Source organism: Natrix helvetica (genome assembly GCF_964273705.1).
Source record: "Natrix helvetica genome assembly, chromosome: 5".
Taxonomy (NCBI): Eukaryota; Metazoa; Chordata; class Lepidosauria; order Squamata; family Natricidae; genus Natrix; species Natrix helvetica.
Genome location: NC_138551.1, coordinates 96,945,988 through 96,972,134, shown reverse-complemented (window position 1 = coordinate 96,972,134; position 26,147 = coordinate 96,945,988). Strand labels below are relative to the sequence as shown.

Here is a 26,147-nt window from a genome sequence, read left to right as displayed (position 1 = left end):
GATATTCCCAACGAATCAAACACGGCTCTAAGACATAGACTTTCTTCACTGCTAATTTCAAACTGTTGTTTCCTGCAAATGTCCCCTCCCAATGCCTCGCCTATAAGCTCTCTTGGGAGGGGCCAATCCACACCACCTGTGCTAAATTATCTTCTATGAGCCTGCCTAGTAATTGCTGCTTTCGTTTCTCAGCCCTTCTCACTCTAGCATCAGGGACAAACTGCCTTTAATCCTCCCCACTGCTACATGCCTCAGGTGCCTCCTGATGGCCAACCAGCCCCTCTGGTCCCTGCTCTGAATCTGAACCCTGCACAGGATCCTCCACATCGTCCAGGGCAGACTCAAATGATCCCTCGCTATCCAAGTCCATCAGCAGCTCAACCGGATCCTGCTGGGCCACAACAGTAATGTAGAGGTGATATTCAGCCAGTTCGGACCGGTTCGCCTGAACTGGTAGCGGAAATTGCAGATGGGCCTGCCCACCCGCCCCAGCTCTATGCCATCCTATTTAGGCACGTTTTTGAGGCAGAAAGGTGCACACATGAGCAAAGCGCATACACAGAAGGCCGGACGCATGCATGGGAAGGCGCATGCACACTCGGCAAACCAGTGATAATAAAATGTGTAACCTGTAGTAATGTCATTCTTCATCCCCACTACATCTTAATGCAAATTTATTTTCTAAAATATCAAAAGAAATATTTACTCCACAGCAGGAGAGACAGCTTACCCTTTCTTTTGAAGAAAGAAGAGGATGAAGAAACTTTCTATATATTAAACTTGCCCCTCTTGTATATGGAGACAGCAACCAAATAACAAAAGCAATCTTCAGTTCATAATATAGTGGAAACCTGTAAAATATAAGTTAGAATTCATAATGTGATTATATGATACAAAGAAAGAGGCACGTTCCTTCTAATTAAACTGTTTCAGGGGAAGTATTTTTAGGTGATTTTTCACATACCGTATTTTTCAGACTATAAGACGCACTGGCATATAAGACACACCAAGATTTTGAAGAGGTAATTTTTTTAAAAAAAGGCTGTGGGTTCCGGCCCCCCGGTTCAACCAGTTAATCCCATCTCTGGCCATCGGGGGCGTACAACTTGCCCCCGTGGAGCGGGCGCGCAATTTGGGCGTCCTCCTGGATGCCCGGCTGTCCATGGATGACCATGTGACAGCCGTGGCAAGGGGGGCGTTCCACCAGGTTCGCCTGGTGTGCCAATTGCGCCCCCTATTGGACCGGGATGCCTTACGCACAGTCACTCATGCGCTGGTGACGTCTCGCCTGGACTACTGTAACGCTCTCTACATGGGGCTTCCCTTGAAATGGACTCGGAGACTACAGTTGGTCCAGAATGCGGCCGCGCGGGTAATTATGGGGAGTACAAGGTACTCCCATGTGACACCTCTCCTGCGCGAGCTGCACTGGCTTCCTGTGGTCTATCGGGTGCGTTTCAAGGTCCTGATAACGATCTTTAAAGCGCTCCATGGCTCAGGACCTAGCTACTTGCGGGATCGTATCCTGCCCCATACATCCCTGCGACCCATTCGCTCGCACAGAGAGGGACTTCTCCAGGTGCCGTCCACCAGACACTGCCGAGGGGCGGCGCCTAGGAGCAGAGCCTTCTCTGTGGCAGGCCCAGCCCTGTGGAATGACCTCCCTCCGGATATTAGGACTACCGCTGACCTCCGCTCCTTCCGTGTAAAGCTCAAGACCCACCTATTCCAAGTAGCTGGCCTGGCTCAACCATAATTTGATCATATCGCTCCTGACGGGTTTTTAATTTTGTAATTTTATTTAGGGGATTTTAAATTGCGATTTTAACTGTTTCCATTCATCTGTCTACCTCCTCCACGTACACGTATACGTCTATATTCTTGTGTATGTATTGTCCATATCTGTATTTTATGTGTTTTATTGTGCGCCGCCCCGAGTCCTTCAGGAGAGGGTGCGGCTAACAAATAAATTATTATTATTATTATTATTATTATTATTATTATTATTATTATTATTATTATTATTATTATTATTTATTTGCCCTCCGCGGCCCTTAGGAGCAGTCTGCAGATCTCCCAAACCCTCTGCACGCACTGTTTTTGGTGAAAAATGGGCCATCCAGGGAGTTTGGGAGGCCTGCAAAGTGCTCCTGGGGGCCAGGGAGGGCAAAAACATGATGCATGAGGGGTTTGGGAGGAAAAAAATAGGCCTCCCAAACCCTCTGCGCACCTCATTTTTTGTTAAAAACAGGATGCGTGGGGTGGGGTTTCGGGAGGCCAAAAACATCATGCTTCGCAAATGTACAGATCTTACCAAGAGATCAAGAGGTCCGTTACTGTTTCAGTAAATGTATAAAGAGCAAACACAATCCAATACATCATCCACCGCACCTAAGAATGAAAAATGCAAAACAACTATTTCAGTTTCTACCGATTAGAAAGATGAATAATTATTATTTAACAAATTAAAATATGTAGGTTCTATTTGTTTTTATGCATTTTACAAACATGCAAACAGTATGTAAGTAGCATACATCAGAGAGAAAAATAAGACCTTTTAATTTTCTATCTAGTTCTTCTAGCCAAGCTGTTCAAATCAAGTTCTGCTGACAATTTTAGACAAAGGGCAGCTGTTACACTGCTATCAGTTAAATCATAATTAACAGAATTATAGAATCTTTCTTAGTTTCTTAGACCTCAGAAATTCCAACTCTTGTTTAATGCTGGATCTGCTGAAAGTATTTCAGACATTTGGTTCTCTCTAAAAACAACAACGGACAAAGTCACTTCCTTTTTTACACAACAACCCATAGTAGGACATCTGAAGTTTGCTCATTTCTCTCCTCAGTCTTCTGTTCTCCAGGCTAGGTATACCTGATCCATTTAATAATTTCCATGGGACTTGGTTTCCAGTTCCCTCACTTTCTCATAGCAAGAATACAATACTTTATTTGGCCAAGTGTGATTAGACACACAAAAAATCGGTCTCCAATGCAGAAAGCTCTTGGTGCAGATTGATGGCACGAGGGGAAAAATGTCCCTTTGACAGTTGTTTTGGCCTGCAAAACATTTTATCAAGATTTTTGTTGTTATTTTGCCCACTAAAAGAGCCTTGGTGGTGCAGTGGTAAGAGTGCAGTACTGCAGGCTACTTCTGCTGACTGCCAGCTGCCTGCAATTTGGCAGTTTGAATCTCATCAGACTCAAGGTTGACTTAGCCTTCCAAGGTGGGAAAAATAAGGACACAGGTTGTTGGGGGAATATGTTGACTCTGGAAAACTGCTTAGCGGGCTGTAAAGCATTATATAAGTCTAAGTGCTATTGCTAAGTGCAAAAAGATTTCAGTTTGTTTCTCAACTGAATTGTACAGCTTACCCATTATATTAAAGGTAGGGAAAAAATCTCAAGTGATTTCTCTTGGTCTGAGTTTTTCACATCTCAAAAGCCTGGTATTTAAACAGATGTGTACACTTTTTATATGCACTGTACAGGGGGCAGCATAGTAACATATGGCTTAGAGTTTCTACTGAGCTACCCCACACATTTCCCTTGGAGAGAAAAACAGGTTGTCTTTAAAAAAAAATAAACCAGAGACATTAAGAAGAGAAAATGGGACTCATTCCCCACCAGCCTCAGAACAACAGACGGAATCTCCAGGGATCTCTTGGGAAGTCCAGGATTGAAAGAGTGGATATTGGTTAACTTTGACAAGATGGGTAAATATAAAACTAGAATTACTGCATAGGATGATTTCTTTATTTTGTATTGTATATTTAAAATTTAACATTTTGTCTTGAGAATTTTCTAAGACTTCAATCATGCATGTTTGCTCTGCCAGATGTTTCTATTATTTCTTGGCATGCATATGATTAACACGAGACAGAGAGAGAAAGAGAGAGAGAGAGAGAGAGAGAGAGAGAGAGAGAGAGAGGAGGGAGAAAGAGAGAGAAGAAGGGAGAGAGAGAGAGAGAGAATAATATAGCATATACTTTATTATTGCTATCTTTATTATTACAATTAACAATTCATATATAAACATAAAGCCATGATTAGTCTACTGAAGTGAAGGACCAGGGGAGATATGATAGCAGTGTTCCAATATTTGAAGGGCTGCCACAGAGAGGAGGGGGTCAAGCTATTTTCCAAGGCACCTGAAGGCCAGACAAGGAATAATGGATGGAAATGGATCAAGGAGAGATTCAACCTAGAAATAAGGAGAAATGTTCGGACAGTGAGAGCAATCAACCAATGGAACAGCTTGCCTTCGTAAGTTGTGGGAGCTTCATCACTGGAGGCTTTCAGGAAGAAATTGGACTGCCATTTGTCAGAAATGGTGTAAGGTCTCCTGCTTGGGTAGGGGATTGGACTAGATGACCTACAAGGTAAGGTTCCCTTCCAACTCTGTTAATCTGTTATATTGGAGCATTTGATGACAAATTTCAACAGTAGCAACACAGACCTTAGAACTGTACTAATAATACCAGAGTTGGAATCAGACTAAGACCTTTATGTAGCTATTCACTTTAACAGTTGAAATTCCACATTTCTTTTGTAGAAATTATGATATGGTCAATATCATGATATAGTCAATAGTTTCAATCTGTTTTGAGCCAGAAAGGGAAATTTTGGTCAGGTAGAAGGTTCTAGAATATTTGCATAATAGAAGTGCTGATGGTAACCCATGAAGACATATCTGAAAGAAGCCATTGCTCAAACTTGGGAAGGGGAAAGTTGCTAGATATTTGGCCAGTATCCAAGGCTTACTTGAAATTCAGGTCCTGCTGTAGTGTGGTGTCTTACTGATTTCCAGCTGTTACTTCATTATTACCAACTTTCAGAAAGGATGACCTTTGCATAACAAAGGGTAAAAACGAATTCATCTGGAAAGATGGACTACACAGCATCCCCCCTGCTAGGAGAATGATCCACCATCAATACAAAGATCCAGTGGGGAAGAGCTAGGTATTTAATCAGTAACTGATTATTATCCTCTAGGCTTGTGATGGCGAACCTATGGTATGCGTGCCAGAAGTGCCACACGGAGCCATGTCGCCTGGCATGTGCGACTTCGCCCGTTCATCTTACAGATTTCTGGTGTGCATGCACGTGTGACAATCAGCTGGCTTTCATGCATGCAACAGTGCTGGAAACAGGAAGAGCAGGTCTTCTGGTTTTCCGGCACGCATGTGGGCCGGCCAGCTGATTGTCATGTGTGCATGCGCACCAGTGACTGGAAGACTAGCTGGCCAATGGGCTGGAAACCAGAAGTTCCTTTTCTGGCACGTGCATGCCCCCTCGGCAGCTCCTCTTCCAGACTAGTGCGTGTGCGCTCCCTTTTCGGCACCGAAAAAGTTCCCCAACACTGCTCTAGGCTATAACCATTGTTTAGGCATTCCTGCCTGAAGTCCCTGAGAGTGGCATTGGTTATGTCCTCAAGTAGCAAGTATAGCTCTCAAAAAATTCATGTGCACCACCTCCATTGCCTTTCTCATGGCACAGATTCTCACATGCAGTCCTGGGAAGATCAGAGCTATTTGGGATTCAAAGAGCAAAAGGAACTAATTGCATCCTTGGTGGAAATGAAGTGTCTAATGATAGGAGAGGATCCTAAAATTGCCTGAAAGTAATAATTATGATACGCTTTCTATGATTCTTTGGTGTCAAAAATTACTCTGAGGTAGTTTATGGCTGTGGATCTGCTCAATCTTATTTACCTTTGTAATCCATGTTTTCTCCTTGCTCTTTTCCCCAAAAACCCATGATTTGGCATTTTTATAGGTGAGTCTGAACCCGTTTTGTTCACTTACACCAGATGACTGATCTCTTCCGAGTCTAACTTGAGTTTGTGATACAATGGCAACAGCATCTGCACATCAACATCTTGTCAGCCCCAGCGCTCTTGGCGGCTTGGAGCTCCTGTTCTGCTGGTGGGGAGATTCGTGACTGGGGCGTTTCGTGACTTGGATCGCTGCTGTGCCACATTTGTTTCCCTGCCACACCAAGAGCTTGAAGGACCTTCGGATCCTGCAGTGACTTTCATACGGAATTGCACCAGTGCACACGTGGCAAGGTAAGCCAGCATGTTCTGCCACGTCAGCGGAGAATATTGCGCATGCGTAGGAGAGGGCGGGCCACAGGAGGATTTAAATGGTGGAGGGAAGTACGGAATTACAGCCTTGACCCGTTTTTTGCATTGTGTGTTTGTTGAAAGTACCGGGACAGGCTTATAACAATTACATTTACCATAAACTACCTGCTTAGTCATCCTGCTTGTTTTCTTTGCCTGAATGGAACCTGACACATCTCTTAACAGAAGAGTTTCCTAAATGTATCTTCTCCTGCTCAGGTAAGCAGGAAGAGATTCTCCCCATTCTTGTCCTATTCAAGAATAAGAACTTTTGTTCTTGTGGAAAAGCTCCAGGAGAAAAAGAGCAAGGAGGTGTCTTAAGCAGGAAGGGAAACAGAAAGCCAGGATTCTGCTCCACCCTTAGATTTAAGCTGGAATTTGCCTGGAGATGCATTTCCCAGGCTGTATATTGGACAAGGGAACATCTCTTCCAAGGCTCATTTATTCTCTTGAACAGCATTTATCAACCTTGGCAGATTTAAGATGGGTGGACTTTGATGGTTGAGAAACACTGCTCTAGAGAAATAAGACAGAAGTTAATTAAAGTTGGAGTGTGAACTTCCATTTGTCTATTTTGCATTGTGTTTTATGCTTGATTTTCTACTTCTTCTTATTTTCTATGGTGGAGGTCCTTTAAGATACTTTCATGATTCTTGTAGAAACTTAAGTTTAGTTCCAACATTGAAGGTTTTATATCTGACTCTTTAAGGCAGGGGTCAGAAACCTTAAACCAGGCATGTCCAAAGTGCGGCCTGGGGGCCAAATGTGGCCCTTTTTCAAATTTCAAGCGGCCCGCAGTCTCTTCTCCCCACTGGAGTTATTTGTTTAGTCTTTCATAAAATACCGTATTTTTCGAAGTATAAAGATCCATCTTTTTCCCCTCAAAAAAGAGGCTAAAAATCTGGGTGCAACTTATACACTGAATACAGCATTTTTTGCCCCCCAAAACTCTGCCCCCTTCTTTAGGAGGTTTTCAGAGTGCTCCTGAGGGCTGTGGAGGGCATAAATGAGCAAAAAACGGGCCGTTTTTTGCTCAACTTTGCCCCCCGCAGCCCCCAGGAGCACTCTAGAAGCCTCTTAAGGGCTATTCATGCCCTTTAAAAAAAAAGGCCCACGAAAAATGGGCCATTTTGGGGAGAGTGCAAAAACTTTTTTTTTAATTTGCCTCTTCAAAATCTTGGTGCGTCTTATACTCCGAAAAATACGGTAGTTAATTTGCATTTAATGTTAAGGGTTCAAAGAATATCAGGCTGAATGATCAGCCCCACACATTTTCACCTCACCGAATCTGGCCCTCCTTGCAAAACGTTTGGACACCCCTGCCTTCAACATTCAAAGAGTCATTTGGCCCCGTTTCCCACAGAAAAGAAAACACTGGGAGCCACAAAACCCTTTTGACATCTAAAATGAAGCTAACACTGCATATATGTTATGTATTAAAAAAACCCGATAGTGTGTTGCATTCATGAAATCAATGAACTGCTACAGAGAAACCCCATTTTTATTTCTTCATGCAACAAAACCATTTTGAACTCCGCAAACAAAAGATGGGTCAAAAACTCAATAAATCACGTGCCAGTTGGTGTCACACATTGGCGATTGTGATGCATATTTTGAGCGACAGGGAGCCACAGCAGAGGGATGAAAGAGCCACATGTGGCTCTGGAGCCATGGGTTGCCAACCCCTGATTTAAGGTAATAAAAGACTGCTTTAAAAAACCATTTTAAAGGAGAGAATTGCCTAGTGTACACTTCACTGTACAATACGAACAAATACAACTGTAGAACTTATTTCATTTTATATCACTTTTTTCTCCCTTATTTTCCAAAACTGTAAGGCCATGGATTGTGGCGATTTGTGTGGTAGGGTTAATGGAAAGAATGTCAGGTAATGACATTTCCTAGAAGGCAAATGATGGTAGCTGGAATTACCAAACGGTATGCTCTACAGACCCAGAAAACTTCTAGGATGGTATTTCTCAACTTTGGCTACTTTAACATTTGTGGTTAAGCATGCATGGCTGGGTTGGAGAATTCTGGAAGTTGAAGACCACACACCTTAAAATAACTACGGTAGCTAAGATTGACAAACACTACTCTAGGAGATAGAAGCTTCCAGCCTATGGGATCAGTCCTGGTGCTCAGCCCCTCAAACCATCTTATAAAGTGACCCCAAGTGAAGAAGCTTCAAAAGATGGAACTGAGCTTTTATTTCCTAATGGAACTTTTTCCAAATTCCCATAAAGGCCCACAACACATTAAAAAATACCAGACTGAATATACCACTATACTTTTATCAAGAGTTACTATGAATTACTAGCATTTCTGATTGGACAAACCAAGGGTCAGTTTTCTCAGGGAGACTGGCTTTCACTTATTTTATATAAATTACTAGCTGGATACCGTGCTTCTCAACGAAACTATGTGATCGGGCTATGCAGGAGAAATTCAGTTCACAAGCTGTTGGCTCAGTGGTGGTCGGTGATTGAAACGCATAAGAGAATATTGGTCCTGATGCCTTGAGTCCAGAAGCAGTTCCATAGGTGGAAGGCGTAGGCATTTTGGTGAAGTACCAACGTTTAGTATTGTAAGGAGCCCCAGACCACTACTGAGTGAAAGAGTGGAATGTCTGCCAACTTGAACTGAGGTAACCGAATTGTGAGGCAACTGGCAGTTGGAACAGAGTTCTTTTCTGGTGGGAAGGAGTAGAATGTTTAACTCCTTAGCGTCAGAGCGGGTTAATATAAGGCAACGGGCAGTTGGAACACAGTTCTTTTCAGATGGGGAGAGGGAGTAGAACTCCTTAACATCAGCATACATATAATTACTGTATAAGAAATACTAATGATCTGATGGTCATTTCGAAAAATCCTTTCTTATTGAGTACCTAGAAGCCAATAGGAACATACGTGCCAAATTTCAAGTTTGTAGGCTTTACAGTGCTGGAGATTTTGTGATGAGTGAGTGGTACTTGTCTTTTATATAGAGAGATTTTTTGCTATAAAATGGATAGATGCTTAGAACAAGAAGGGAAACGAAACAGCAGCACAGGACTGGGAAGAAAAAGAACAGCCTGCTTAGGAACATCAATTCTCGCCCATACAATCTGTTTCTAATCATCCTCACTGCCATAAACACATGCTGAAATACAGGGTCTTATTCAAAGAGATAACCATAATCAATTGAACTAATTAAATGCAAAAAAATCCTCTCCATGATTCAAGAACAAACTCATTCTACTTCCCTGGAATACATTGAATTTTATCTATGGTAGATCATGGTGTCCTAGGAATGGTTCCCAAAAACGAATCCTCCAAAGGTGGTTGAGGGTGTATGGAGGGTGGTTTGCCTAGGCCTGCTTTACTGGCTTGCTATGCAAAGAACTCCCCAAATTGCTTCTTGTTCAGCAGGTTTACTTCCAGAGACAGTCAAATCACACTTTCAAAAGCATGATATACTATAGTATAGCCTTTATTGTCATTGTACATCATGTATAGAATGAAATTGGTTTTAGCCTCACCGGTGCAATCCATGACAAAAAATGCAAACAACATAAATAGTATAAAGAATAATCCCTATGCAAGTAATTAGGAAAACGAAAAAGAAAAAATAGTCATACGTTTCCGTGTGTGCATGGAGTGATTGTGGTTGTGTTTAAGAAGGAGGGAGACTTCTCGGAAATAGTTCACCCCCTGACAAATTTTCTATATTACTACTATTTTTCTTTCTTTAAAAATGGGGTAAAGCTACCGGTATTTGAAACTATAAAATCGAAACAGCAAATGCCTGAATATAAACAACTCAATGATCCTGCTTCCAAAATATGTAACAGCAATTCATCATTTTCCTAATGAGAAAAACTCTTAATTATTAATTATAGAGTATACCACCAGATTAAAAAATGAACAGAAAAATATCAGATATGGAATCTGAATTTAAAATCCTTCCATAGGTGCATTAAATCTTAAAAGCTGCACTATGTTACTTATTGAATAGCTTAATTAATGAAAGCTTAATACTTAATTGTACAGGGTTAATTTGAAGCAATTATTGTTTTATTTAGCAATGTGAAGACTTAAAAAGTCAATTTATTTGTAGACCCAAAATTATTCTGTGAAAAGTATTCTGCGAGATGGCACAGTGGTTAGAGTGCAGTACTATAGATTACTTCAGCTGACTGCTAGCTGCAGTTCGGCAGTTCAAATCTCACCAGCTCAAGGTTGACTCAGCCTTCCATCCTTCCGAGGTGGGTAAAATGAGGACCCAGATTGTTGGGGGCAAGAGGCTGATTCTGTAAACCGCTTAGAGAAGGCTGTAAAGCACGGTGAAGCATATATAAGTCTAAGTGCTATTGCTATTTAAATGTTTTGCCATATAAACAAATTCATGATATCATTTTTTTTGAGAAATCTGTATACTGTCTGGAAATAAATTCATTCACCCTGCTCTTAAAATTTCTCAGACTTGAAATAATAAGACTGAACAGAAATCCAAGCATGTAATGAAACATTAGATTAATCACAGAGGATTGTATTGTATTTTCAGCCTCAGTGAATAGCCAAATTAGTGTATGTGCCAGCTAAAACAACTATTCTGAAGGATTGTCTTACCTTAAAAACTGACCTTCATATGAACCTTCACAGAATGAGCATAAAGCAATGCCAAGGAAGGAGGGGTAGGGAAAAGCAGAGAGAGAGAAAAGGCAGTTTAACTTTAAAGTTGAACTTTGTGGTTTCTGGCACTTGCAGGTATGGCCCCATGGAGCTCTATTTATTGAATTAAAACTTCTAGAGTGTAGTTAGAAATAATGTTTTTGGTTATGGGCATTCCCCCCCACCCAAAAAAGTGAAGCTTGTTCTGTTTTAAAACGAAAGAGCCAATGTATCTTGTAATTTAGGAAAAAACAAATTATTTGTTCCTTCAATTCTAATCTCTCTGTCCTATGAATTTTGGCTGAAGGATAGGAAAGACCTGCTGTAAAACTGAAAGTTACATACATGTGATTTTCTGAAAGGCCATAATAGGCAGTTTAAAATGACCTTAATGAAATAAAATTACTATAGTCTGCATAAAATATATTTCACTTTGAAAAATATATATTTGTATTTATCTTGTATTTTAATTCTGGCTAGCTGCCCAGAGTCGTACTGATGAGATGGGTGACCATCTAAAGGAATATACATTTTGAAAACGAAATCTGCAATGCATAGAATTCTAAAAATGATTTACTTAAGAAATGGAATTGTTGTTATATACAGTTTTCTGATATTTAGATACTTCTAGGTTGATAGAAAAGTCCATATTAAGCAACAATGAAGAAATGAAACATTAGATTCTGAGCGAATACAATTTATTGTATTCCTTCAGCCCCCACAAAGCAGGGATGGGATAGAATGGGAATAAGAATAAGAATAGAATAGAATAGAATAGAATGACAGAGTAACGTGCAACATGTATATACCAATGTAGTATAATAATATATATGTATGTAAGTATATATATACACACACACACACCCTATACATATATACATACATACATATATGGATATGTGTGTTAGTTTATTATTTATTGGGTTTAGGGATTTCTTTTTACTTATTGATTTATTCAGCTGTATTCTGTGTTCATGGGTGGACTGCACCAAGGGAGGCTCATTCAATTTCATGGTGCACGTGTTGTGCATTGACAATAAAGGTTTGATTGATTAAATAGAATAGAGTTTCTTTATTGGGCAATTGAACACACAAGGAATTTGTCTCTGCTGCATCAGCTCACAGTGTACATATAAACAGCAGGTAATGATGCAATAGTCAAGCCACAAGAGAAGAGCCTTCTGAACTAGGAAAAGACACACCTGGTACAACAAATGTTTTACTGCCTGCTCGTTGAGGAGGCACTGTGAGTCTAGGAAGACTCCCAGATTGCGCACAATTCTTGAAGGGGAAGTGTTACCCCATCTCAGACTACAGAAGAAACAATTCCCAATCTGGGTGGCCCAAATATTCATGGTTCACTCACCTATTGTGAGATGAGCAGACATCTAAACAACTTAAATGAGTTAATTGAAATAAAAACTATATTTAAAAAATCACAATTGTTTATTTATTGCTAAAATAAGCCAATACTAAAAATTATTTCCTATATAATGGAAAGAAACTCTTTATTCAGTAATACGTGTTTAGGGCAATTATGTAGAATGATTATCACCTTTAAGATGCCAAGTTCTAAAAAGATGGGTAGAATTTGGCTGCCTAAGTCAGCAGTCTGAAAGAACACTATGTAGTCACAAAGTGCAACTAATGACATAAACAAAATACTGAAGTCCAAATACATTATCTCTGCATAGCAGATTTTGCGATGTTAAGCCAAGTAAGGAAAACAAAGTTCAGTCATGCAGTTCTTTATTTCAAGCTCAAAATGAGAACTTAAATATGAGACAAATCACATTAAAATAGTATGCAATTTCAGCTGATTATATATTTCTTAAGCAGAGAGTAGGGTTTACATACAAAAGAAACACATCCTCTTAGGATGGTAGATAGGAAGGAAAGAAATTAATAGTTTATGGTTTATAATAGATATGAACTTGGTCACCAAATTTTATGTAAGCAACCAAAGTTTGAATGACATGCATGCCTTACATTCTTCATCACAGACACACACACCCTTAGGATAAGCTTTGATACAATAAATGGAGAACAAAGGATGCATCCAGATAACACCTTCTAGGTTCCTACCCACCCATTTTTAAAACCCTTTAAGTACAAAAGGCATGGAAAAGCAGGATGATAATAAATCATTATCTAATAAATGAATAGACATTTATTACTCCAGACATACTCCAGATACTTTAGGAATTCTTGGAAAATAAAAACATGTCTGACTACAATACTTTTTCAGAAAATATAACTATCTATCTAGAAAAGAAACCCCATTATTTTAAAAAAAGTTTTTTCACAATATTATCTACTTCTAAATAAATATAAAACTCAGAATTCCTATTCTAAGTACCCCAAACACTTGTCAGACTCAGAAGGTTGTAGGCTAAACCATGCCCTGACTCCAATCTGTTTCAACTCCTATTGGCTGACTTAGTTGCTTTGCCTATTCATTGGCTGGCCTTGTTATCATGTCTCTCCCAGTCATGAATATTCTAACAAAATCCAGCTTCTCCCACTCAATTTGTTTGGCAGAAGTCAGCTGAGAAGGTCACAAATAGCAATCACATCAGTGGTGGGTTTCCAATTTTTTTATTACCAGTTCGCTCGGGCACACATGCATGTTCACGACACTTCTGCGCATATGCAGAAGCGTCCAGGAGGGTGGAGCCTCCTGACACCTCTACTGCCAGTTCACCTGATCCAGGCTGAATCACATGATTGGTTGTAAATGTTAGGATCTTTTCAGCATCATCATAACTCTGAATGGTCATTCAACAGTTGTAACTCAAGGACTACCTCTATCCTCTAAATGAGGGCTGTCAAACTCAAGGCCCACAGGCCAGATGCATGCCCAGTTTAGCAAAAGGGGGGGGGGAGTCCTGATACGTCACGTGACGCCCCTGTGACATCGTAAGTTAGAATAAGTGATAGAAATAAGAGAAGGGGAAATACTAGTGCATATACTTTTATATAATAAAATGGAATTAATGACAAGAGAAAACCTGGAATAATTGAACAATGATAGATTGCAACCTATTATAAATGTATATTATTATTAGAAATACATAAGTTGAATGGGTTTATTTTACAATGGCAGCACACACTTAACTATTGTGCTGGTTGCTTTACAACCATGGCATTCTCTTAAAAATTGTTGCCAAAAAAGGTCTGGTGAGGTCATGTGATAACCAACTGAATGACCATCATGACTTACAACCTTAATGGAAGGCGCAGTTATGGTCAGACGTAGAGGGCTACCTACACCACCATCAAAAGAAGCTTTTGAAGAACTACAGATTACGGCAGTGATGCAAAGAGTGCTTATAGGATTATAATTATCTAGATAATTATGGATACTACATAAAATTTAGTAAAAAGAATTGTACAGCTAAAACGAAGAATGCTCTATCTACTCAACTGGATATACAACCTGCTATCTTATCATCAACCTTGGTCCAGACTGGCGTATAAGAACATAAAGGAGTCTGTTTACCTCATGTCCTGGATTCCTGTCTAATCTGTACAAATGTTATATTGGTTGATGTTCTACCAGGAATTAATGAATTGTAAATATATCTTTTTCTTGAAGAGTCTGGAAGTTGCTGATTGGCACTAGGCTGCATTAACAGAGGGATAGAATCAAGGTCAAAAGAAGTGCTACTACCGCTTTATAATGCCCTGGTAAGAGCTTGACATATTGCATCCAGTTTCCACCACAATATAAACAGATATTTCCAGAAAGAGTGCAGAGAAGAGCAACAAAGATGATTAGGGGGCTGGAAGCTAAAACTAAGAATGGTTGCAGGAATTGGGAATGCCTAATCTAGTGAAAAGAAGGACTAGGGGTGACATGATAGTCCCAATATCTGAGCGGCTGCCACAAAGAAGAGGGTGTCAACCTATTCTCCAAAGCACCAGAAGGCAGGACAAGAAGCAATGGAAACTAATCCAGAGAGAAGCAACCTAGAATTAAGGAGAAATTTCCTGACAGTAAGAACATTCAACCAGTGGAACCAATGCTCCATCCTGGAGGCTTTTAAGAAGAAACTAGACAGCCACTTGTCTGAAACCTTATATGGTCTTCTGCTTGAGCAGGGGGTTGGACCAGAAGACCTCCAAGGTCACTTCCAGTTCTGTTATTCTGTAACTTTTGCTCATCAGATTATCGTAAGAACAGCTACTAAAAACGTACCCTTGCTACACAAAGATACAGGGTCACCATAGAATCAGATAATAGTTTAAAATTGATGAGCTCAAGGCAGCATACATAGCACTCTCTCCTTCAGTATCGTTCACAATCCTGTGACGAAGGTTAGAAACTTAAAGAAACTTTAAGCACAATTTCCTAACAGTCAGAACAACGGACAGTGGAACGTCTTGCCTTGCCTTCAAAAGCTGTGGGTGCTCCTACACTGGATGCTTTTAAGGGGAGACTGGACAGCCATTTGTCTGAAATGGTACAGCGTCTCCAGCTTGTGCAGGCAGTTGGACTAGAAGACCTCCAAGGTCCCTTTCAAGTCTGTTATTCTGTTATTTGTGACCTTAAGTCACTCAAGTCAGAGAGGAAGTTAAATGCAAAAATTAACATGTTTAAATATTCTCTAAGATAAATTCTAAAAACGTTATGGTTGTTAGACAGAGGTGGCCGTCACATACTGTAACAACCGGTTCGCCCAGCCCTGGAAATGTGAGTGTGCATGTGTTACTGTACTTTATTATTGTTTTTCATGCTTCTGCATTGATACGTTGTCCAGAGTTACTCTACCATATGGGAACTCATATAAATCAAATCAATCAATGAATCTATCAGTTATATTTATCCATTTGGCAAACGAATGGGACTCGAATGGGACGCTTGTGAGGGTTGTTTTCCCAGACTGGACACACCACAGCGAAGAAGATATTACAACTGTACAAAATATATAATTGTAGCACATACTTTTTCCTATTCTCCTGAGTTAACTCCACCCTCCTAGGCTTTGCAAGTTGACATGAATAAGTCTTGATGGTCATCCTTATAATAAATACATATTAAAATCAGTAAAGTAGCATACAATCTTTGCCTCCCTCCAAAAGTTATTGCAAACACACAAATTAGGTGTGATGCCTTGATATGATTGTTCCTTTTCTGGTTGCTATTGAACTACAGGCCAAGGGCTGCTTATCACAGCTTGTGGTCCTGACAGATGAGTGATTTTGCTTACCTGTATTAATTGTGCTTCACTTCTCACTTTCTAGCCTGTTTGTTGTCTTCCTTTTTTTCTCCTTCACACCCACACTTTTGTAGGCTAAGGGCAGGGGTAGTATTCACTTAACTCCCCTACCGGTTCGCAAATATGAGAGTGCGCATGGCCCGTCCGTGCATGCGCTCACCTTCCGCGCATTTGCTTTGGCTAAAAAAGTGCCTAAATGGGAGGCCATAGAGCTGGGGCGGGTGGGCGGGGCCACCCGTGATTTCCGCTACCAGTTTAGGTGAACCGGTCTGAACTGGCAGAATACCACCTCTGGCTAAGGGACTGGATGGGGTGAGGCTGCCTCTGGACATCAGCACTTTCTTTAAAATGTCAGGGTGTAACTCAATTACCCAGACACCTAGAACACCAATGTGCATGCTTGAGAGTAATCTGTGATTGCGGAATGAAGAAGCCCACTTCCTCTCAAGCTTCGGTGGCCCGTTGGGAAAAGGGATGAGCTGATTCTATTCTTGGGGAAGTGGCAGTGGAAAGCATTTCTGCCTGGCTACAGCTGCTTTCCCCGAATGCAGATAGCAACCCTAGCTTCATTACCCACAAAGCTGAAAAGGAGAGAAAATTCCTTTCTCCTTGAAGGATTTGTGGCTACAGTGAGACAGCTACATTCCGGAGCAAGCTTACTTAACTAATATGTCAAAGAGTAGCATAGGCATCAGAAATATCATTAGCTCTGAAGTACCTGAATTCTATGCAACAGCCTAAAACCATGATGGCAAACCTATGGCACGCGTGCCAGAAGTGGAACGTGAAGCCATGTCATTTGGCACGTGCAGACTTGCCCGTTCCTCTTCCGGGTTTCTGGCGTGCATGCGTGCATGACGATCAGCTGGCCTTCATATGTGCAACAGTGCTGGAATCTGGAAGAACTGGTCTTGCATGAATATGAATCCAGCCAGCTGATCGTTGCACGCATATCCGCACCAGTAACCAGGAGACTAGCTGGTTGGTGTGCATGCGTGTTCCGGAAACCAGAAGTTCATTTTCTGGCACACGCATGTGCCCTGGGTAGCTCCTCATCCAGGTTGTGGTCAAGACAAGCGCGCGTGGACGCTTCCTTTTCCGCACTCGCCATCTCTGGCTTAAAACAATACTTTTATAGTCTCTAGCAATACCCAGAGACACTACAGCCAGAGAAGAAAAACTAATTTATTATTGGATTATCAGAGTCAACATAAACAGAAGCATGCTAAGTACTTTTAATTAAAATGTGGAAAATATAAAAAGCAATTATATCGTTGTTGATTTATTATGTTCAATTAATGTTAGGATTCAGTTGATCACTTGATTAAGTAACCCCCCCTGGCTTAGCAAAATGTATGAACTCACTCTCTTCTATTTTGTACTAAGCGAAGGTCGCATTTTCCTTTATATAATATTCACATTTTCACGCATAGGTTATTTCTATCGGGACTTTTTCATATGCCTACTGCATTTTTCTTGAGTGTACACTTTTTTTGTGACTTGGAACCACTTTCCAAAACTTTGGAAAAAGCATTTTGGATGCTTATCTCTACAAACAGGTGTTGCAGCCCACCAGCGGCCAACAGAACTGGCAGCAGAGTCGGACAGTGAGGAGGTTGGGGAGGAACATGGGCCAGTCCTGGAGTCTGGGGAAGGCTCGGACGAGGGCTCTGCTTCAGAGGCAGAGACAGGGCCAAGGCCATTTGGCAGTGATCAGGTGCCTACGAAGTTAGACAGCAGTGAGGCAGAGGAACAGCTGGAGCCTGTTCCCAGTGTGTGCATGCGCAGAGCTGCCAGAAGAAAAGAACAACTCAGAAATCAGGATAGACTTGGGAGTAAAGTCACAGTTGGAAGGTGATTGGCCCCTCCCATAGGAAATAAAAGAGGAGCGAAAGGGGAGTGGGCTTTTGCAGGAAACAATTTGTTTGTTCGGTCTTTAGATTCATTTCAGGAGTGTGAAAATCTATCAGTGAATCTCAGAAACTCTGTGCCAAGTGTTTTCTTGCTAAGTACCTCATTTGGAAAATATTTACTTGGCAGCTTTCCACAATAGATAAGGTCTGTAGTCATAATCACTCCTTTGAAAGACTGTTTGCCAGGCCTTGTTGAATGTGAATGGGCGTTGGTTCTTACCTGATATGCCCCTTCTCTGCGCAAGTGGAGACAGCAGTCATGCATGGGTTAACTCAGTCAGTAACCAATAGAACTGAGTCTACCAAAGTGATGTCATCGCCTCTGAGGAGCATGCTCCCATTTTTCTTGACGAAGGAGATAAGTAAACTGCTGTGCGCTGAACAATCGCTTTCCGTCCTGTGACTTCACAACATGCTCCCAGATCTCCATTGCGAAATAGGCCAGGACCCAAATGGGTGGGGATGACTGCTGTCTCCACCTGCCCAGAGAAGGGGCATATCAGGTAAGAACCAACGCCCCATTCTCCAAAGTTGGTGGAGACAGCAGTCATGCATGGGACGTATCAAAGCTGGCATGTCCCCAGGAGGGAATGAGACTGGCCTAGGAGCTGGAAGAAAGAAGAACTTGCTGAAGGACCTGCCTTCCAAAGGCCGCATCCGCCGACACATACCAATCCACTTTATAATGTCGTATAAATGAATTAGGAGTAGACCAGGTAGCCGCCTTGCAGATCTCTTCCACCGAAGCCAGCCGTGCCCACGCTGCTGATGTAGCCGCACTGTGCGTGGAATGAGCCGTAATTTTGGATGGAGGCGTGAGGTGATGCGTGATGTAAGTCTTTGCAATGGCAGACCTGATCTATCGGTCAATCATAGATGGAGAAGCTTTCAGCCCTTTGTTGTAGGGTGGAAAGATACGAAGAGGGCTTTGCTGCATCTGAAGACTGCCGTCTTGGCGATGTAGATCTTAAGAGCATGCCTGACGTCTAGTTTGTGCCATTTGCGCTCCAGACTGTGAGATGGAGCAGGACAGAAATTTGGAAGAGTGAGATCCAGAGAGCGATGAAATGCTAAATTCACTTTCAGGACAAAGGTGGGGTCGATGCGAAGGACCACACACTCTGGGTGGAACACACACAAGTCAGCACAGATGTTCTGAAACTCTCCGTGCAGATGTTATGGCCACCAGAAAGGAAGTTTTAAGCATGAGGAGATGCAAGGAGGCCGACCTGAGAGGTTCGAAGGGCGGGTCAGTGAGAAAGTCAAGGACTTTGGTCAGATCCCACGAGGGGAATTGGTGTATGACAGGAGGACAGAGATTAGAAGCCCCCTTAAGGAACCTGCAGACGGGAGGGTGCAAGGAGAGGGGTTCGTATCAGTGAAATGAGAGAACCGAGGAAAGAGCCGACACGCCGTAAGGTGTTTGGGGAGAGTCCCTTATTAAGCCCCTGTTGCAAGAAATCCAATAGTTGGGGAACCAAAGCCCTCAGAGGGTCCTCGCCTCGAGACAGGCACCAAGCAACGAAGGTCTGCCACATAGATTTGTAGATTCTATTAGTGGCTGGGCAGCGGGAAGCCTGAATAGTTTGAATTACCATCTCGGAAAGGTTAGCCGCCCTCAACACTGCCCATTCAGCCTCCAAGCGGTTTGGTGGAACCAGCGCAGGTCGGGATGGTGAATGGAGACCTGACGAAGGAGGGACGGCATCATTGGGAGAAGCCACTGAGGTTTCACTGAAAGATTGACCAGGTCTGCATACCATGGTCGACACAGCCAATGGGGAGCGATTAGAATGAGCTCAGCCTCCTCCTCTATCATTTTCCAAATCACCCTCTGTATCAGGGGGAAGGGAAGGAAGTGGTCCACCTGCACCATAGAGCGTCCGTCCCTTCCGTCCCTGGTGTTGTGTAGCGAGACAGGTATCTGGGCAGCTATTTGTTGGACGCCGTTGTGAAGAGATCTAGAGTCAGTGTCGCCTACCTAGATGACAGCTGGTGGAAAATGCGACGATTCAGGCTCCACTCTGCCGGATCTATCGTTGTGTGGCTCAACCAGTCTGCCCTGGTGTTGTCGGATCCTGAGATGTGTTCGGCGTGGAGAGAGAGAAGGTTGGCTTCCGCCCAGGTTCCTAGGCGAAAGGCAGACTCCATGAGAGATACCGCTCTCGTCCCCCCTTGGTGGTTGACATGCGCCTTGGCCGTAGTGTTGTCTGTCCAAAGTAGCACATGTGTGTTTCAAAGAGAGGTTTGGAAATGAAGGAGGGCCAGATGGATGGTCCTCACCTCTAGCCAATTCATACTGTAGGAAAGGTCAGAGTCGGACCAGAGACTCTGAGCTATCTGATCCTCCAGGTGAGCGCCCCAACCCATCAAACAAGATGGCCACTGAGGCTACAGAGCCTATGGGCCGGCACCATGAGGTAGCTGAGACTGCGAAGTGCGCATGGGCGTCGGGGGCCCTGCGGCAAGGCTGCGAAGCCAAGGGCAAAGCTGCGGTGGTCTAGCGGCAGCGGCAGCTCGGAGGAACGGTGGCGAGGTGCGGCAACAGCGGCAGCTTTTCGTGGCTTTGGAGGCCCCCTGTGGCGTCCGATGGCTTCTGGTGGAGGCGGCAGCAGTTAGCGGCAAGGGAAAGGCAAGGGAAGGCAGCAGAGGTGGCAGCGCTGAGCGGAGCCTCCAATGGCTATTGCAAAACCACGCTGCTAGCCAGGGAGCCTCAGAAGCCCATAGGCAAGTTCGGAGGCAAAAGCCTCAAAGAAGCCCTGGCAATGTCTCTCCAGCAGCCCAGGGGCTATTGAGAATCCTGCCTCCCAAGGTCCAATGGAAGCTTATTCTCCACCTTTCCAATTTAGACGAAATTTTGTTCTTGAGTAAAAGCCAATTAAATCCAATTAGAATAGTCAATTATTAAATACTAGTTTAGGAGAAAGCGATTAGCACAGCCAGTTCCAATCGAACCAAGTCTAAAAAAGCAGGAGCATCCTCCTCAGAGGCGATGACATCACTTTGGTAGACTCAGTCCTATTGGTTACTAACTGAGTTAACCCATGCATGACCGCTGTCTCCACCAACTTTGGAGAAGGAGAGAAATTCACATTCATTTAATAAAAGGGGTTTCGTCGGAAACAGGACTCTGCTTCGTGCTTTTGGGGGAAGCCTAGGTCAAAACAGCAGGTCTGTGAAGAAGCAGCTGGTAACCTTCCAAGTTAAGGCAGAATTTTATGTGCAACCTCCACTTTCTTTCCTTCCCTGCACTCCCGCAAGGATTGCCATCACATCTAGTCTCTCCAATTCAGCCCTATCATTTAATCACTGTGAAGATGGTGAGGAGAGAATATGCTTCAGAAAGATTAAGAAGGTAGCAAAGAGGAGCGGCATTTCGACAGCAGACATTCCTCGCACTGCTTCTCAATTTATCATCAAATTTAAAAATTAAATAGTGCAATATCAACACCGCACTTAAACATGAAGTATGATTACAGCGTATCATAAATTACCAAGATTAACATCTCTTGACAAATTAAAATCCATCTTATTGCTGACATTATTACGCACGCTCAAAACCTGAATAAAGATTAATACTGAAAAGAAGTATTGAAAATTAAGTACTCACATATTCCTTGACATTTTTGGTCTTTACAGCTTTGTAGGAATAATAAGCAGGATACAGCATTCCAAAGACCAACCTATATGTAAAGGAAAATATTTTAATTGAACAAAAGCACACAGTAATCAGGGTAGCGAAGAGTACATATTACATAACGAAAAAAGGAAAAGGCGTTCATATTCAGACAAGTGCAATTTCAAATTATGTCTATTCTGATCACAGCTATTGAGCACTGCATTCTCTGGGCATCTCTCATGTGCTCATGCATCAAAACCTGCCTTTTAAAAAATACTGAAAGTTTTTTTCACTAAGCACTAAGATTTCAGATCTTTTCACACCTATTATTTTGCCAGGAAAAAGATAAGTACTACTAGCTGGCTTGAATAGGTGCTATAAGGCTATGAAAGGCTTATACATAAGGAAAAACCAAGTAGAAACAGAAACGATGCATTTCTGAACTAGCCATAACTCAGCTTTTTTTTTGTGACAAAACTGTTTGTTTCAAACAGATAATCTGTCATGTGTAACTGCTTGACTGTACAATGACTACAAATTAGAGTAAAACATAAAGGTAGACAAGTTGGTTCATTTCTCATTTTCCATGTCAGGGCAAGTGTGATGGAAGAGATCCCATTTTCCACAATTTTGTTCCTAATTACCCTAATCCTGATACTCCAAATGTAGCTGTTTTATTTTAGTACCAGATGTTCGTTATGTAAAGAAGTACCATATTTTTGGAGTATAAGACGCACCTTTTTCCCCCAAAAGGGTGAAAATTTGGATGTGTCTTATACAACGAATGTAGCCCCACCCACCCCCACCAGAAGCCAAAAAAGTGAGGCATGGAGGCAGTGATGGTCTGTGGCAACCCCTGCAGCCTGGAACAGCTGATTGTGGGTATTCTGGCAGTCCAATCCACCCGCCAATCAGCTGTACTGAATCAGGCTGCAATAAGTGCTGAAGCTGACCTGGCTGATCAGAGTTTGCAGCAACAATCACATTCAGAAAGCACACACAAGCAACTGATTCAGCAGGATTCAAAATAATAATAATAATATACAATATAATACCAAAAGCAGGTTTTCCAAGGTAGCAGTAAATACAAGAAAAACACAAGCAGTTTCACTTTCAGTTTTCACCTAGGCCAGGCTCCTTCCTGTCTCCTTGTTGCTCACATAGCAAATATTGTTTCAGAGACCAAACAGCCCTCATTGGCTGACCTTGTTACCATGTGTTCCAAGTCATGAACTCTCACACACTGACAGGAAGCTAGCCAGCTGAATACCATGGATGCTGGTAGGCAGAATTTGTTTTGCCCGCTGCCCATAACAGGCGGAAAATGGGATACACAGAGACCAAAAACGGGGCATGCGGAGGCAGCAATAGGCTATGACAATCCCTGAAGCCTGAAACAGCTGCTGGTCGGAAGGCTGATCCAATCGACAATCAGTTGCTTGTGCTAATCAGGCTGTGCTGAAATTGAAACATGCTGTTTGCTGCAAGGAGGCAAATTGCTGAGGCAGATTTTTTTTCCTTGTTTTCCTCCCCCAAAACTAAGTTGCGTCATATAGTCCGGAGCGTCTTATACGCTGAAAAATACGGTACTTCAGGGTACATACATACAAACACCTTATACTTATCTAAAACTACTGGATATGCTAAAGAATGAAATGGGAAAACATTTATTTTTCAAGGTAACCTTCCGAAATAAATCTGCTTTGGGATCCAAGGACAAGGTGTGTAACAGTATGTATTTAATTATTACTGGTATACTGGCTGGGTTCATATATTATGCTATGCCCCGGTTTATTTGAAGCATGCTTTATTGAAAATGAAACCTAAAATGTACTATATTATGGCCTCATGCAATGTGCAAACCAGGCCATTAACTTGATTATGCATTTTTATTATACAATAGCAGAATTAGAAGGGAACTTGGAGTCTTCTAGTTCAACCCCCTGCCAAGGCAGGAAACCCTATACCGTTTCAGGCAAATGGCTATCCAACATCTTCTTAAAGACTTCCAGTGTTGGGGCATTCACAACTTCTGGAGGCAAGCTGTTCCACTGATGAATTGTTCTAACTGTCAGGAAATTTCTCCTCAGTTCTAAGTTGCTTCTCTCCTTGATTAGTTTCCACCCATTGCTTCTTGTTCTACCCTCAGGTGCCTTGGAGAATAGTTTGACTCCCTCTTCTTTGTGGCAACCCCTGAGATATTGGAACACTGCTATCATGAACACTGCTAAAAACTGTAGTTGGCCAGTTCCATTATATTTTACACTGCTTTTTAATGAATATTCTTCTTACAAATTTATTTAGCTATTTTATAGGCATTGTGACAAGGAATCTGAAATTGTCAGTGGTGTCAAGCCCTATATCTATGTCCTTTTAACTTACAGGTTGTATATAATAATAAAGGAGAGAACCCACATATACTCATACCAACAGCCAAGGAACACTTGCCCCAGTTCAAAGTAAGTGGCTAGAAACTAGTTGTAGACACTGAATGGGGTTTCAGAATCTTTTAGAAACAATGAGCCAGGAAAAATATTGGATCCTTACTGATATGTGTATGTATATGAGATGAATCGTATGCCTCTCTGGATCTGTATAGACAAGCTTTCTTTTCTTCCTAGGCAAATCTTAGGGCATTCAGAGTTAAGGCATAATCAGTAGTGACAACGGATGGTTGTCTGTTAAGATTAAACTAGATTTACAAACCTCCCTCCATCTCTGAAGAAGTGATTCCTATTGGGTTGTTTTTCAACCAACCCAGGAAGGAATACAGGAAGACAGGAAGAGGAAGAAAGGTAGGTAGGTAGGTAGGTAGGTAGGTAGGTAGGTAGGTAGGTAGGAAGGTAGGAAGGAAGGAAGGAAGGAAGGAAGGAAGGAAGGAAGGAAGCCAGCCAGCCAGCCAGCCAGCCAGCCAGCCAGCCAGCCAGCCAGCCAGTTGTCAACTCGTGAAGTTTCCCTGACCTGCTCCTGAGTTGCCATAGGCAGGGGGATGGGAAATTGCGCCTTGCAACTGCACCAAAGAATTTACTCCTCAGTTATAACAAGATGTATTCAGGCTGACCAAGTCAAGGCCATCTCCATGGATACCAGCAATGCCTGGAAGGTAGTGACTTCTGCAACCCTTGAAATTATTTCGTTGGGGAATGTGACCTGGTAACACACTTTGGGGAGAGGAGGAAACAGGGTCAGAGGCAAGACATGAAGGGGATGAAGACAGAGTTGGCTTTATCTAAATAATAAAAGACCGGATTTTTATTGCTGGATGGCTTGAGACTCTTGATTGTCTTATGGCACTAGTCGGAACCCGGAAGGAAGGAAAGGAAAGGAAGAAAGCAAGCTTGGAGGTCTTCTAATCCAACCTTTTGCCCAAGAGTTCTGTAAATTCCATAAGAAATTATCCATAAGAAAAAGTACACCATTGTTCTTTTTTAACAGGAAAATATATTCATCTGAACTGAAGAAACTTCTCGGATGAGAAGTGAAACTTCTTCAAGGAAAAATCTCCATAGACATCTCCAGGCGAAAATCTATTATAATTTTACCAGCATTTCAGGATTTTTTAAAAGTTGCCCTCTTTCCATAAGGCTTTTTGTTTTTCTAAACTTAAATAGCTAGCGTCTATTTAACACTTGGGTTTCCATGGTATCCCAATGAACTATGCTTTAAATCAGCAGATGGTTGTTTTCAATTCAAAACAGAAGTTGGCAGCAGCCCAACTCTTTCAAGTATTTCCTAAGGCTTCTATGGCTGTGGAAAAACAGGTTTAGAGCAAATGTATACAATAGTTTATTAAGCTAGACTGCATGTAAAGTAATAAAGTCATAACCCATTTACATTAATCTCCAACATGTTCTGACACGAGACCCTACCTACGTTAACCATCTAGAAGCCCAACTAAATTCTTCATTGCTTGTAACCATACAGCAATATAACCTTTCCAAGAGAATAAAAACTGTAATAAAGGCAGCCACGTATTTTCTTAATCAAAGCCAAATAGCAGTTTTAAGCAGTTTCCATTTCCATCAGGAAATGGGCAAATTCTTGGTTTATACAATAACAAGATCAATTCTGTGACTTTCTCTACAAGCCAACCCCATAAACTATTCTTTCTCCATCACATTTTAAGGTAAAGGAAAAAGTTCCCCCGCACATGCGTGCTAGTTGTTCCCAACTCTAGGGAGTGGTGCTCATCTCCAATTCAAAGCCAAAGAGCCAGCGCTGTCCGAAGATGTCTCCGTGGTCATGTGGTCGGCATGATTAAAAGCCGAAGACACACGGAACACTGTTATCTTCCCACCAAAGGTGGTTCCTATTTTTCTACTTGCATTTTTACATGCTTTCAAACTCTTAGGTTGGTAGAAGCTGGGACAAGTAACAGGAGCTCATTCCATTACGCAGTGCTAGGGATTTGAACTGCCGACCTTTCTGATCGACAAACTCAGCGTCTTAGCAACTAAGCCACTGCGTGCCTCCCACCATATCTTAACTGGAAGCATTTGGGGGGGAAAGGGAGGGGAGGTTTGATGGTGATCATTTAATGTACTATCAATACATTTTTCCAATTTTCTAACTTGTAAAAATTTGCACTTTGTGAATATTCAGCATGAATGCTTGA

At 42.1% G+C, this 26,147-nt stretch overlaps 1 protein-coding gene across 2 annotated transcripts in view; it reads right to left on the bottom strand.

The window, feature by feature from the left end:
* The window catches only part of REEP3 (receptor accessory protein 3), a 47,664-nt gene that overhangs the window by 10,992 nt on the left and 10,525 nt on the right, over nt 1-26,147 (bottom strand). For both annotated transcript variants that reach the window (XM_081956199.1, XM_081956198.1), the window contains exons 2-4: nt 21,524-21,596; nt 2,315-2,391; nt 731-851 (exon numbers count right to left, since the gene is read on the bottom strand). In XM_081956199.1, coding sequence (XP_081812325.1) covers nt 731-851; nt 2,315-2,391; nt 21,524-21,583 — 258 coding nt within the window. In that variant the 5' untranslated portion in view covers nt 21,584-21,596. The remainder of the gene's footprint in view (nt 1-730; nt 852-2,314; nt 2,392-21,523; nt 21,597-26,147) is intronic.